General features: G+C 39.4%; 1 protein-coding gene across 5 annotated transcripts in view; it reads left to right on the top strand.

Annotated features, from left to right (window-relative positions):
* The first annotated feature begins 9,453 nt into the window (after positions 1–9,453).
* LOC124273445 (glutamate-rich protein 6-like) overlaps positions 9,454–14,319 on the top strand; it is a 36,163-nt gene continuing 31,297 nt past the window's right edge. For all 5 annotated transcript variants that reach the window (XM_046708712.1, XM_046708714.1, XM_046708715.1 and 2 more), the window contains exons 1-4: positions 9,454–9,525; positions 9,925–10,176; positions 11,524–11,683; positions 12,788–12,939. In XM_046708712.1, the coding sequence (XP_046564668.1) occupies positions 9,951–10,176; positions 11,524–11,683; positions 12,788–12,939 (538 nt within the window). In that variant the 5' untranslated portion in view covers positions 9,454–9,525; positions 9,925–9,950. The remainder of the gene's footprint in view (positions 9,526–9,924; positions 10,177–11,523; positions 11,684–12,787; positions 12,940–14,319) is intronic.

Here is a 14,319-nt window from a genome sequence, read left to right as displayed (position 1 = left end):
AGTTCCCATGAAGTAGACTTGTAAATATATAGAGTGATTACCTCCAAGACCTGGTGATCTCGAACAAAGGCCAGTTAATGTTTTAACAGGCACAAGGTTGATACAAAAGTTGAAGGGGTAAAGAAATGAAATAAGCCTAAACTGAATTTGACATTTTCATGACATAATATATTTGGTGTTGCCACAATTAATCATCAGAAGATGAAACATATCATGTGAAATATATCTCAACTATCATTTGGAGGGCCTTTAGCGATCTTCTAAAATCTGCCATGCCAACACCCCAAGTAATAATAAGATACATAATTTTCAAATCATGTATGACCTATTTCAACTTATTACTGACCCTACGAAGGTCACCCAAAACTCTAGCACTTTGTTAGATATTAGTAGATTAATCAATAACTCTCGCGAGACGTAGACCGTATCATCCCCGTAGACGTTGAGTGAACACATGAATCAGTATCATTATAATCTCAGTGAGCTAAACTCAGTAAATTCGATCACATTTCAAAACAAGTTCAGATTTTTATAGCACCCAGTCTCTTATTCCCGTATAACAACACCGACGCAGCATGAACGAGATTATACTGTAATAACAAAATCCTACTTCACGGGAATACCCCATTACGCCATGGCACGGGTTCACTTTCATGGCATGTAATACACTCAGCCAGTCACTGTCATATAGTCCATATAGCTTAGGTGTATGGAATTTGTATTCATACGAACATTGAAAGGGCTGGTGTGGGAGAGTTGAAATTAAACACATTTGCGCGTTGGTGGATAACAACTAAAACATACACTTGAAACTGACTTTTGAAAATGCTCGCCATACTAGCGGTAAATAGAACAGTCATCATCAATTTTTGACACATAGAACAAGAAGAATGCAGATGAGTGAAGTTAAACTAATATATAGAATTGGTTCCTAGTTGGTTGCATAGGACGGCGAATAGTAAACACCTACTCTATATCCCAACTTTAAAAAATGTATCACTTCACGCGTGAAACACAGTTGCATTGATATCAAGCACAAAGGGATAATATGAATATATGGCGTATTCCTGCAGTTTTCATGAATAAATATGTCACATGCAAGATACATTATCAACAATAAGAACTCTAACAGATCAAAAGATTCGTCAAATAGTTCAGTCTATACACTCATGGAACATGTGTTATATTTGGGATTACACTTTCTTAGTAAAGTACAAATTCTAGTACTTTTTGAGTTGAACACCATCCGGGATACGAACTCACACCCTCAGTCAGGCACCCTATCGCCAGCACACAAAATCAGCCTCCTAACCAACTCAGCTACCGCGACTTCCACAAAAAATGGAAGTCGGACAACTGGTAATCTAGACTGCGGGCTTTGTGTACCCCTCTGATAAGTGTTAATTGGCACGGCTCCCACGGCCGAAAGCTTTGATTACACAATGCCATACACTCATGGGCTGGGGATCCTTGGAGAAATTGAAAGAAGTAGTGGTAAAATCCTTCCTAAATTTCCAAAAATTTCCAAGCCTTGGAAACATCATCTTTCCAATTTTGGAAATTTTTGGAAATACGATGTTTCCAAATTGGAAATTTTTGGAAATCACCATTTTTTTTCTTGTGTCAACCTACCTCTGTACCACTTACTACCTCCAACAATCGTAGGTGGATCTGCTTCCATTAATGGAAAACTGTCTTCCCCACATATCGAGGAAAGTGATTCACCACCAATGGCCCAGAATGTTATATCATCCAGTGAAGGCCCCAGTGTTTGCAAGCCAATTAGAGAAGTTGTCATCAATCAGGCTAAGGGATTGAATGCCAGCTATTGGTTACCAGCAACAGTGGAAGGTATCAAGGTCCCTGCTGTTATATACTGAGTCAAAAAAGAAACTTCACAAAATGTAATTTGAAAAATAATGAATAATTTTTCTCTGATGATACATCTATGTATCCGAAATGAGATCCCTATCTTTCGACTCTAGAAAAACGTTAGCAAAACCCACTCAAACCCAACCATTCGTCGTGCAAATGACGTCAGTGCCAAATCAGGTTTTGCACGTGCAGTCGATCACGTGATCTTCGCATCGAAGTTTTCTTCATATGCACGTGTATGCATTGGCCTCAAGAATTGAAAGAACACTTTTAAACCACAGTTCTAACGGTACTTGAAATGCCACGATTGTCAAATGTGCAACATGAAATACCGTTCGCATGTTGCGAGCGGGAAGATCAGTTGTTGACGTCGCAAGAGCAATGGGATGCGGCCGTCGTACTGTGTATGACTTGCAAGGTCGTCTACAACAAACTGGCACCACTTCTGATCACCCAAGGTCGGGTCGTCCACGTGTGACGTCACGAGCAGAAGACCGTCAAATCGTCCTACGTCACCTGCGTGACAGATTTCTGCTGGCTACACGAACCAGATGAGATGTTCAGAGGTCGATTGTCCTCACAGACCATTCGAAATCGGTTGCGGGCTGCCAATCTCCATTCTCGACGTCCATATTGTGGGCCAATATTGACGCTGTTTCATCAACGTCAACGTCTGCTGTGGGCCCAACGTCACCTGGAATCAACGAGACGGGAATCGAGTCGCCTTTACCGATGAATCCAAGTTTACCCTCAGATTCGCAGACGGCAGGCATAGAGTCTGGAGACGACGTCGTGAATGGTATGCACAATGTTGTGTACAGGAAGTCGACAGATTCGGGGGCGGAAGTTGCATGGTGTGGGGTGCTTTCTGTGGGAACAACCGTGTCTGGTCATCCGTGGAAACCTCACAGCTGCTGCTTACCGCGACCAGGAGCTCACCCCTGAACTCGTTCCTTTCATGGCGAATCATGGCCCAGGTCTACAGTTCCAGCATGATAATGCTCGGCCGCATACCTCGATGTTGACTCGAAATTTCCTTCAAAACGCTGGAATCAACGTCATGGACTGCCTTGCAAGAGCAATGGCGCAGAATCCCCAACCACGTGTTCACAATTATCAGGCAGTCGATGAGGAGACGGTGTTTGGCAGTGGTGAATGCGCGGGGCGGCCATACACGATACCGACTTGAGAAATTTCGCATTTTTATTCTTGTGACTTGACATTCTGTATACCCATGTTTTGGAACGGCGGTGTAGCCTAAAGGAACTGATTATGGCACTGTCAGTGTATCAAGTACATCACACAGATCTCAGCAATAAAATAATAACAATTTAACCATCTTACCATCTCTTGTTCTTTCATAGTGCCCTGAAGAAAGGATGTGAAGTTTCTTTTTTTTGACTCAGTATAGATTCTGGAGCGTCTGAGACTATTCTTGCTGAGGACATTTATCGTAAACTTGATCCAACCCCGCCTACGCTGGAAATCATCAACATTAGAAATGCCGGAAAGAATGTGGTCATGACAAGAAAAGTGGTCGGACCAGTCATGGTGAAGATTGGAAACAAAACGTTCCAGGAGTTAATACATGTTGCCCCATTAGAGGAGGATCTCCTTCTTGGACTTGATTTCATGAAGTCTCATCACTGTTGCATTGAAACTGATGGGGATTGAGGGCGATACATTTCCGCTAATATTTTCTGTAAAGGCACCCTCATTTGAATCTTTTCCAGTCCATCTCACAAAGGAAGTTTTCATTCTTGCCAGATCAGCAGTACAACTCTCGTGTGTGACACATCATATGTCTGAAGCGAGTCATTACCTACTTGAACCAGCCCCTGATTTATCCGTAGTGCTTACTCGGACGTTCCATGACAGTTCGAACAGTCCAGCTGTCTGTGTTGTAAACCTCGGTGATGAAGCCATTAAACTCTCACAAGGTCAGCTGTTGGCGAGAGTTTCTGAAGCTGATCTAGTTGATGACAAAACTGACAAGGTTGATCCGCCGCAGGAGGTACCAACTTTGAAGAGGGATTTTCCCGAATGTCACCACAATCAAGACAACTTGTCCTGTGTTCGTCAGTGAGCTGAAGCTACTTCTGTACCAGAGCACCTTCTCAATTGATCTTCAACACAGCTCACAGAAGACGATGTGAAAAGCTTGAGAAGCTGCTCATTGAATTCCAGGATGTGTTCGCTTCCCATGACATGGATTTGGGCAACTTCACAGCCATAGAGAACACTATGTGAAGCAACGGATGAGATGAACTCCACCAAGCTTTGCACACGAGGCGGAAAGTCATCTACAGAAGGTGCTGAATTTTCAGGTTATCCAACCCTCCACCTCAGAATGGGCAGCAGCACCTATGTTAGTAAGGAAAAGATGTGGCGGAGTAAGGTGGTGCTTGGGTTACCATCAGCTCAATCGTCGATGTGGTAAGACAGTATTTGCTCTGCCACTCATAGAAAAATGTCTGGAATCACTCTCCAGCAATGTGTGGTATTCAAAACTTGATGCCAATAATGCCTACTGGCAGATTCCTATCAAAGCAGGGGACCAACACAAGACCGCGTTTATCACTAAATATGGCTTGTTCGAGTTCACCAAGATGGGCTTTGGTCTGTGTAATGCCCCAGCCACCTTTGATCGTGTCATCAATTTAGTTCTAGCTGGGCTGAATTGGAAAATTGTCTTGGCTTTCCTGGATGACACACTGGTTCTGGGAAAACAATTGACTGCCACTTTGACAACTTCCGAGAAGTTTTTTTGAGGTTCAGGAACTATCAACTCAAGTTGAAGACGAAGAAATGTGAACTTTTTCAAGTGAGTGTCGAGTTCCTGGGACGAAAAATTGGTCCAGATGGCCTTGAAGCAGGAATTGATGTCAGCGCAGTGGAGCAGTGGCCAATACCAAACTCTTGCAAGAACGTTGAACAGTTCCTAGAACTGGCAAACTGTCATCGTCAGTTTATTCCAAAGTATGCTGACTTGGCTTTGCCATTGTACCAGGTGACGGGTAGGAAAACTTTCCTCTGGACTGATGAACGAGACCAGGCATTCCAAGCAATAAAGGATGCCCTGCTGTCCACTCCAGTTTTGGGAATTGCAAACATGGATGATCCGTTCATTTTAGACACTGATGCATCTGACTGTGCTCTCGGTGCAGAATTGACTCTCAAGTCCAGAATGGTGTTGAAAAGGTCATCGCTTATGGAAGCCTGTCTCTGTCAAAAGAACAACTCAAGTACTGTACTACGAGAAAGGAGCTGCTAGCTGTTGTGAAGTTCACCAGGGCCTATCGACATTACCTAATTGGCCGACCGTTTACGCTCAGAACGGACCACAGCAGTTTGCAGTGGCTCATGAATTTTAAACAACCTAACGGCCAGCTTGCAAGATGGCTTGAGGAATTGAGCCAGTATTCCATGAAAGTTGTCCATCGGCCAGGTTCCAAGCACTGTAATGCTGACTCCCTATCCCGCCGTCCACCTCTGACAGCCTGCCCAAACGTAGACACTGATGTCCTTCCATCTCAGCTCTCTTGCCATGGCTGCAAGTACTGTATGAAGGCTCACCAGAACTGGTATGAATTTCGCCAGTCTGTTGATGATGTGCTGCCTTTCTCCAAGGGTCCCAAGTCCCTCGAAGATCCCACTCACCAAGCACTCTTTTTGACCACTCAATCACCCTCCACTGGAGGCGAAACTCAATCCAAAAGAGAATCGCTATCTCCAGCTGGGAATGACAAGCCTCTCTGTGTAGACCAATCAAGTTTGAGGTGCGACCCGACAGACACCCAATCAGTGAGGAACAAAATATTCTGGAGATGCCACTTCCACCGACAGGGGTCAGCCTCAGCCTACGGAAGGGCTCTCGTGTGAGGAGTTGCACTGTTGGTGCCGGAAACCCGACGATGGGAAGTTGGTGATTCAGTGTGAAACCTGTTTTGTCTGGTTTCATGGAGATTGTGTCAATATTACACCGTCGGCAGCTGAAGCTATCGACCGGTACATGTGCAGAGCGTGTGAAGCCAAGACCTCATGGCTTCGCTTTCCATGTCCCTCGTCCCTACAATAACTGTATTTCCAGACTTTATGTTTTGCCCTGTAAGTTTAGGATTATCTTTGAACAGGAAATGTTGAGTTTGAATATCTTGATTTGAAAATTGTTTGATCAATGTTGTATGTATATCCAAAGTTTAAAATTGTGCTTTTTGCACAGTATGACTCATCCAGGAGATGTCGTCGGTTTGGATATAAATGCCCCTAGTAACAAACTTGGAAAACTCACAAATATATAATGACAGTTTCTTAAACAACTTTTTAATTTTTGTGACAAAAATTATGCAATTTTTTTCTAAAGTTAGTCTGGTGCTTTATTTCAGTCCGCGTTGGTTTGATTATTTTATGTCTATTTGTTTTTGTGTTAGATTACAATTCATCGGTATCATTTTGTCTCAAACGGACACCATGTGTCCGCGAAAAGGTGAGCGCATCCTGCCTCACTGTTGGTACACCTCATGTTCAATTGCTCTCCCAAAAAAATAAATGTAAGCAATGTAACACTTTTTGTCACAATTACTACTACTAAAGACTTCGAGTCACGCGTTGGGAATAGCCTTGTGGTTAAAGCGTTCGCTCGTCAAGCCCCACCGGTTCCGTGGTGTAGTGGTTAGAGTGTCCACCCGGAGAGCGGAAGGTCGCGGGTTCGACCCCTGACCGCGTCATACCAAAAGACGTTACAATATGGTACTTGTTGGTCCCTGCCTGGTGCTCGGCATTCATGGGTACATCAAGGACTGGTCGGCTCGGAGTCAGTATAATGTGTCTGAGTGGGGTATCCATGCTTCACTGCGGCATGGTATCTCATTGAGCTAGCACTATAAAACCAGCTTAAAGTACTGTGGGAAATGCTAGAAAAATGCTTTTTGACTTATATTTAAAATTCAGAGGTATTACAGTTACTTAAATAACAAATATCACTTTAAGAAACATCTACCTAATGTAGACCGTGGGAATAAATTTTGAGACATGCCCTAAAATGCGTTTTTACTGATGAAAATATCAAAAACTTAGATAAATAAGGGGTAGTGTGACGTTATTTGATACAAACATTAACTGCCTGTGTTACGTCATCAGCATGCACGGTATCGACAGGTAAAATTGACACCTGAGCACGCGCTCGGGCGAGGGGTCATCTCAATAGATGTTTTCATCAAAATGTTGAATATGTGTACGTATAGTATACGTATTGGTTATGTAAGGGATCATTTGTGTATGTGTGTTTGTTGTGAAATAGACATAAGAATAACTGTACATTGGAAAGAATCCTATCAGTTGTGTTATCTTATTGATTGATTGTAGATGTGTGCAACGTTTTGATAAATGTTTTACATGTCAACAGTATATTTCATTGCAAAAATATGGATGTAATACGGTCAGTTTAATCTAGTTGTGAACATTGGCCAAAGATTTAACGAAGTCACTGGTGTAGCTTCTTTAGAATATATATATATATATATATATTATTCTCCTAAAGTTTGTAGACCGCCCGTCTAAGTTCCTACCTTGTCAAAGTTGTCAAGGATGGTTTTACGTCCCGGTTTTGCTTTTGAGACGGCCACTGTCGTGTCTGATTTGTTTACAATATTGTAAACTTATTGGTAAGACATACCAACAGCTCTACAAGTTCTGTATTAAACCATTTCTATACTAAAGAAAGGTTTACCTCTGTCTTTTTCAAGCACAAAAAACTTATAACCTTTGCAACAATTGACTGCAAATAGTTTGCCTTAGTGGACTCTGTGATAAGGATGTACATGCATGACGAAAAAAACGTATTTATCAAGACTTAACATTTATATTAATATTTCTTCAATAAAGAAACGAAAATTCAGTAAAGTAACACAAACATTCAACATTCATTTGTTAAGAAACACGTTAATTTATACGTTTACACCACCTGTATTATTAGCATAAATGTAAAGACTATTTCAGATTTCAATTGTTGAACTCTGAAAAAATCTTAAGTTGTTGTTTTGGTGCCAAATTCTCTCCTGTAAACTGCCCTTTAAATGCATGGGAATAAATAAAAAAAGATTAGGTACAATATAGGTGAGTTGATATATTGACAACATAATACATTTATCACGTTTCTAAAGATATTAAGGCTAAAAAGCATTTTTCTAGCATTACCGACAGTACTTTAGTACAAGCAGCCGCACATACACATACACACGCATGCACGTCGTCATATGAGCGAAATATTCTCAAGCACGACGTAAAACCAAATTTCACCTCACCTCACCTCGTCACGCCTAACACCCGGGGCGATTCCGCACATTGATACAATGTGTGAAGCCAATTTCTGGTGCTCCCCACCGTGATATAGCTGGAATATTGCTAAAAGCGGCGTAAAACTGAACTCAAGTGAGTGAGTGAGTTTAGTTTTACGCTGCACTCAGCAATATTCCAGCTATATGGCGGTGGTCTGTAATTAATCGAGTCTGGACCAGACAATCCAGTGATCAATAGCATGAGCATCGATCTGCGCAATTCGGATATGATGACATGTGTCAACCAAGTCAGCGAGTCTGACCACCCGATCCCGTTAGTCGCCTTTTACGACAAGCATGGGTTACTGAAGATCAATATTCTAACCCGGACCTTCACTCAAGTCATGACTCGAGTCCATTGTTCAACAATATCAAAATCACAATGAGATGTTGTGGTAGATTTCGTGAATCTGGTGGTAGATGTTAAAAACGAAGTATTTATTTCCTTTATCCATTGAAATACGGGTTCACTCTCAATTGTCAGAAACCTCATTTGTCAGACGATGCAATCATCTTAAGAGCAGTCACGTGTTACCAGTGTAACTGCCCTGTCTTGCCTATTACTATGTTTGTGAATTTTGTATTTTTGTGAATTTTGTATTTTTGTTAATTTTGTATTTTTGTGAATTTTGTTTATATTCATTTTGAGGCCGTTTTTGATACAAAAAGAATTTCCTTCGGGATAATTTAGTTATATCTTATCTTAATATTATGTTTGTGTTTAATAATTACGTGTGTTCTGTATCGGTTGCATGTGATGTTTATTTTAGCAAAACTCTAGAACCAAACTCAGTTCTTTTCAAGACATATATATATATAGCAAACTCCAGGAAAGGGTTAATATAAACTTCTTTAAATAGTTGAGCATGCATTGCATTATTTTCATTAAATACAATAATAGGTCATAACATTGTGTATGTAACACCTGGAATTTGTATTACAAACGTCATGTTGAATCTGGATTGGTATTTTATGTTCGCAGATGTGGTATTGAATATTACAGGGAAGAAAGCAAGTCGACACCGGTTTTGAATGCCTCGCCACCGGTTGAAATATTACGACAGCTGACATTTCCATACCCCTTTAAAAATGAACTTTTCATACAGTACATGCTTTCTAAAGATATGGGCGCGTTCATTTTGTAGGTTTTATCTTGAAAATTAGCAGCATTGCTGTAAAATTGATTTTTGCAGCATCGGCGATCGGAATGTGGTTAAAATAAGCCAATCAAATCCCTCTTCTGGGCACGTGATCGTCGCTATAAACAAACTAGGTAATGGCGGACCGATAACACGAGATTCTTACATTCGATCAGGTACAAGATTTATCGTTGACTTTATGAAAATGTATTTTGGTACCCTCGCGAGTAGTTGATTATTAGATTATCAAACTGTGTTCTTGCAAATAAAGCGCGTCAACAACGCAAGTCGTGATAAATTGATAACTTAGTCACTACAGGTGTTCGCAAACATTATTTCAAGTGTTCAGTAAGTTGACTCACTACTAGTAGTTTTTTTCTGTTCAGACATATGTCGCCTTTTGCATCATGCACGAATCGTTACATTGTTTGATTTGAGTGATAATGCTGTTGTGTACTGTTCTGAACAAAAAATAAAGTTTAGACTTTAGTAAACATTCCAGTTAAAATATTTATTTCGTCTATTGATCAGCATGTTTTACCGGAGCCATTTTTAATATGTTTTGACTTACACAGTGCCAGGCAGTGCAGAGGTGTCAAACATGGAGGAGGATGAGGCACCTGTATCTTCCCCGAGTCCAGGATCTGGGAAAAGGAAAAGTGTGGAATTCTTGGACAATAAGGAAGAAAGGGATACCGACATTGGAGCGGGTGGGAGCCCAGAAGTTGACAACAGGGCAGAAGATGGACCCGATAATGACTTTGCTACAGACAGTGAGAGCGAAGTGGATATCGGTGTCAAGCCAATTGAAGACACTTCCTCAGAAGGTATAGTAAACAATCAAACAATATTATAGATATTAACTAATAAAATAATGGTATTAAGAACTGCATATTGATTATTACATAAGGCCCATCCATAATAACTTCTGATAGATTAATATTATCAAAAAAAATAGAAATTCTGTGTGAGTGTTAATTTTTTCTCATTTGTTTATGTGGTGTGAGGGTCATGATGGAATCTCTGATGTCATAAGCATTGTGATGTCATACCTTTGTGATGTAGTGGTGGACACCAAAGCAGGTGTTGACTGTGATGTCATACCATTGTTAGTCACATGACCCTTATTGTGATGTCACTGACAGAGAAGATGACAGAATGGGGCTTATGTGTAGCAGATACAGGACCATAATGAGTAAAATTACTGAAGAATGAAATTTCAACAACAAATACAGTATCCACCATGGTTTTACTTTGGTAAGAAATTAAGACCCTAAAGTTTATCTTTAATGTGCTAAGTATTTTAATGTTTATGCCTATTTCCAAGTATATAGGGTTTAAGTAATGCAACGTTGAAGCAGGATTTATCATTTTTTAACAGTTGTAAAAACAAATATTTTGCCCAAATTTTAGTAGAGCTTGGTTGTGAAAACATGGCAACATACTATATGAAGTAGTTTGTCAACATAATTCATATCTTCCATCAACATGGGTTCATTAAGTTCTTACTGTAGTCGAGGAAAATGTTGAGTTTTTGTGAAATTGCATTAAAAAATAAGTATTTTCTGATGTACAATGCCTTTAATATGCAATGGATATCATACATTAATGGTAATTATCATTTTCACCAAAACCTTCTATGTAATTTGTACATAATTTCAAAATATTAAACCATAATGGCAATGACATTTTCATGTTATTTCAACATTTTAAGAATTAAAGAAAAACTTTGAAGTCAAGTAAACTTTGTGCACTGTTATCTTCCCAGGTGTCAGATTCAGAAGTAGGATATCTCTCATTCCCCCCAAACCCTTTGTTTGGAATAATATTTTCGGAGTATTTTTCACTTGTCCATGTGCTCCCCCAGATGTGAAATTAACCATAGCTAATCACAAATTCTGCTAAAACTCAAGAAATATTGGTTGGGGAGGATGTGTAAAAATGTGTTTCTTCAGTTATAAATTGTGTTTCTTCAGTTCACTTTTGTGTCACCTAAAACGAAAGGTTAATATGTAAGACAATGGGTATATATGCTAATAGGGTAAGGATGTTTCATGTTAGAAACATGTTCAATATGGGTCATGTTATCATCTGTACATTCTAAACGTGGTGATGGACAAGGTCAGCCTTAGTAAAATTAGTGATGAATTTTAACTCATAATCTTTGTTTTCAGCCTCTTCTGCTGCACTGGACATGCCCGGTCATGGCCGATCTCATCCAAAGATTGCACGTGGCTTCCGACCAGAAATATTTGATGATGACGGAATAGCACTAGCAGAAAGCAGAACATCGAAACGTTCCGTGACCTTCACCCCCAAACCACCAAGTGATATGTAGGTCGCTTACATCTAAATATGCCAATTGTCTGTGTTCTATTTTTTACTATTTTTCCTGTGATCAGCCTTTCCAATTTTTTTATTTTCATCATCCGTATTTGGTTATTATATGAAGTTATTGGTCCCAAATACAAGTACAGATATAACGGAATGCAGGCTGTATTTCCTTTTACTTATCTTCATGAGTGAGTATGGTTTTATGCCGCTTTTATCATCAGGCTCATCATCATCATCATCATCATCATCACCTTTCTAGGTTTGTGCTTGTGGGTTTTATCCCAGTGGTAAGCACTAAAACATCACTAGAACATCAGGCTGGCATTGTGATTAGCGTTCAAAGCATCATCAAAGCCAATCAACTCACTCACTCTACTACTACCTGTGAAGATCCTGGTTAGAATTGGTCTTCGGCAACTTATGCTTGTCGTATAAGATGGATAACAGGACCAGGTGGTCAGACTCGCTGATTTGGTTGACACGTCATCGTATCCCAATTGTGTAGATCAATGCTCATGCTGTTGATCACTGGATTGTCTGGTCTAGACTTGATTATTTGCAGACCGCCACCATATAGCTGGAATATTGCTGAGTGCGGCATTAAACAACAAACCAGTCAACCAACTAGTGGTGGTCCGATTAATTGAAATAATCGAAGATTGGTCGCAATGACTAAACGACCAAGCAATCGATCATGTTTTCTCATAATCGAACACAAACAATTCTGGAACACTTGTTTGCATTAACAATATTTTTCACAAGGTTGGTTTTGTCTGTTATTTTTCACAAACATTACAAGCTTGTTCCAAGTCAGGATTGAATTTATCTTAAAGACTCCAGGAAATTTATGTTCCTAACATACTAGTCATCCTTTAAAGATGTTAAATTTGCACATGCATTTTGTGGAATTTGCAAAAAGACTCATAAGAACTACATGTTTTTCTTTGTTTTTGTGCAGTAACAAACATAACCAGAAAAATTTGATAAAATGATGCTGACCAATTATTTTCGATGATTGATCGGTTGTAATGAACCAATCATCAATTATGAGATTTTATGCAATTCCCAACACTACAACCAACCAACACTCACTCTACTCTTCAGGTTAAGCTCCAGATCACCAGCTGTTAAGGAAACAGCAAAACGGCAGACTTACGATGGGCGTGAGATCACCGTGGTTACGCTGGAAACACAGACTGACTGGCAGTGGTTGAAAGACGCTGTAGATACCGGACTAGGCACACACATCACTACTGGTATTTCATTGTTCCCTGTGTTGATATTCTTAATAAATCTCTTCTGTTGAAATGGGAAAGATTGTATTATGCCCTGGGTGATGGTTACTTTCATTATGTTGACGTCATCATAATAATCATGAAAACCATAATGATAAATTCATATTGAATCACAAATTGCAGGGTGATGGTTGTTAATTGCATGTTTTTACCTCATCATAATCATCATGAAAATCATAATCAATGAGTCATATCGAATCAGAAATAGCTTGGTTTAAAATGAGCTCACACTATGTGTAGACATCTTGGTTAAGCCATCCATGTTTTCTACGTGTTTCTATTATTCAATCTCTACCACAAGAAGCTGGGCATGCTAAATGAAAATAAATGAACATAATCAATGGAATGTCGGTTCATTAATGTTTAATTTATTTTAGGAAATATTAATGTTTATATCATTTGGTAATAGTCTTAAAATTATAGTAATTCGTGATCCAGTTCAAGATGCTTTTTTTGATAATGTAAATGAAAAAAGATCAAACTGATTTGTATTTTATGAGATTTTTTGTATCACATAAATTTTCACAGCAACAGATAATAATGAGACAAGAAAACATTTTTAAGAGAAAAGTATGGACAGTCATAGCATAGTTCCCCAGCATCTTTGCTCTAAGAATCTAATCTGTACAAGAAATGGTCAGGTTATGCTTCTCACAGGCAGTGGAATGGATCTAGTGGTTTGACAGGGTGTTTTGGCCAGTGTATCCTAATGGCAGAATTGTTTCCATGGTAACCAACAATCACTCGTTTGTCTGGATCATACTGGAGAATTCTTTGGCTGATATAGCGGCAGCAGTATCGATAATTGGATCCAAGCCAGAAACGATGACATAGTCTTGGACTAATGAAATTTTACATGACTTTGGCAAACCCTCATTAAACTGCTATAGGCAAACTGCAGAGGTCTGGTTATTGTTTTCGACTATTGAAATTAATTGTTAATAGGCATGTGTAACACAAATTATAGATGCCTTGCACAAGAAGTTTTGAACACACCAAATATTGAAGGTTACGGAAAAGGAACTTTCTTGGTTGAAAAATTGTGAAAAATGCAGTCACTTTAATATTCGAAGCTAATTCCGATACCATGGTAACCTCCAGTTAAGCTGTAAAAACTTTGAAGTCAATGAAGCACCAGAGAAGTTCATGAATATAAAGTATTTGGACCAAAATGGTTTCTATTTTATTTGCAGTTTATTTCAAGAAGACTCTTGAGAAGATTTGTTTTCATAATTCATTAGTATATATATATGTATTAACAGCTTTAGCAATTTCTAATCCAAGTTTGTTGCTCTGATATATGCTGGAATGGTCTCTGCTCTGAATCTATATGCACTGTAT

This window comes from Haliotis rubra, unplaced genomic scaffold, assembly GCF_003918875.1.
Source record: "Haliotis rubra isolate DU_JTF1 unplaced genomic scaffold, ASM391887v1 Scf1800, whole genome shotgun sequence".
NCBI classification, from domain to species: Eukaryota; Metazoa; Mollusca; class Gastropoda; order Lepetellida; family Haliotidae; genus Haliotis; species Haliotis rubra.
This window is presented reverse-complemented; position numbering and strand designations above follow the sequence as displayed.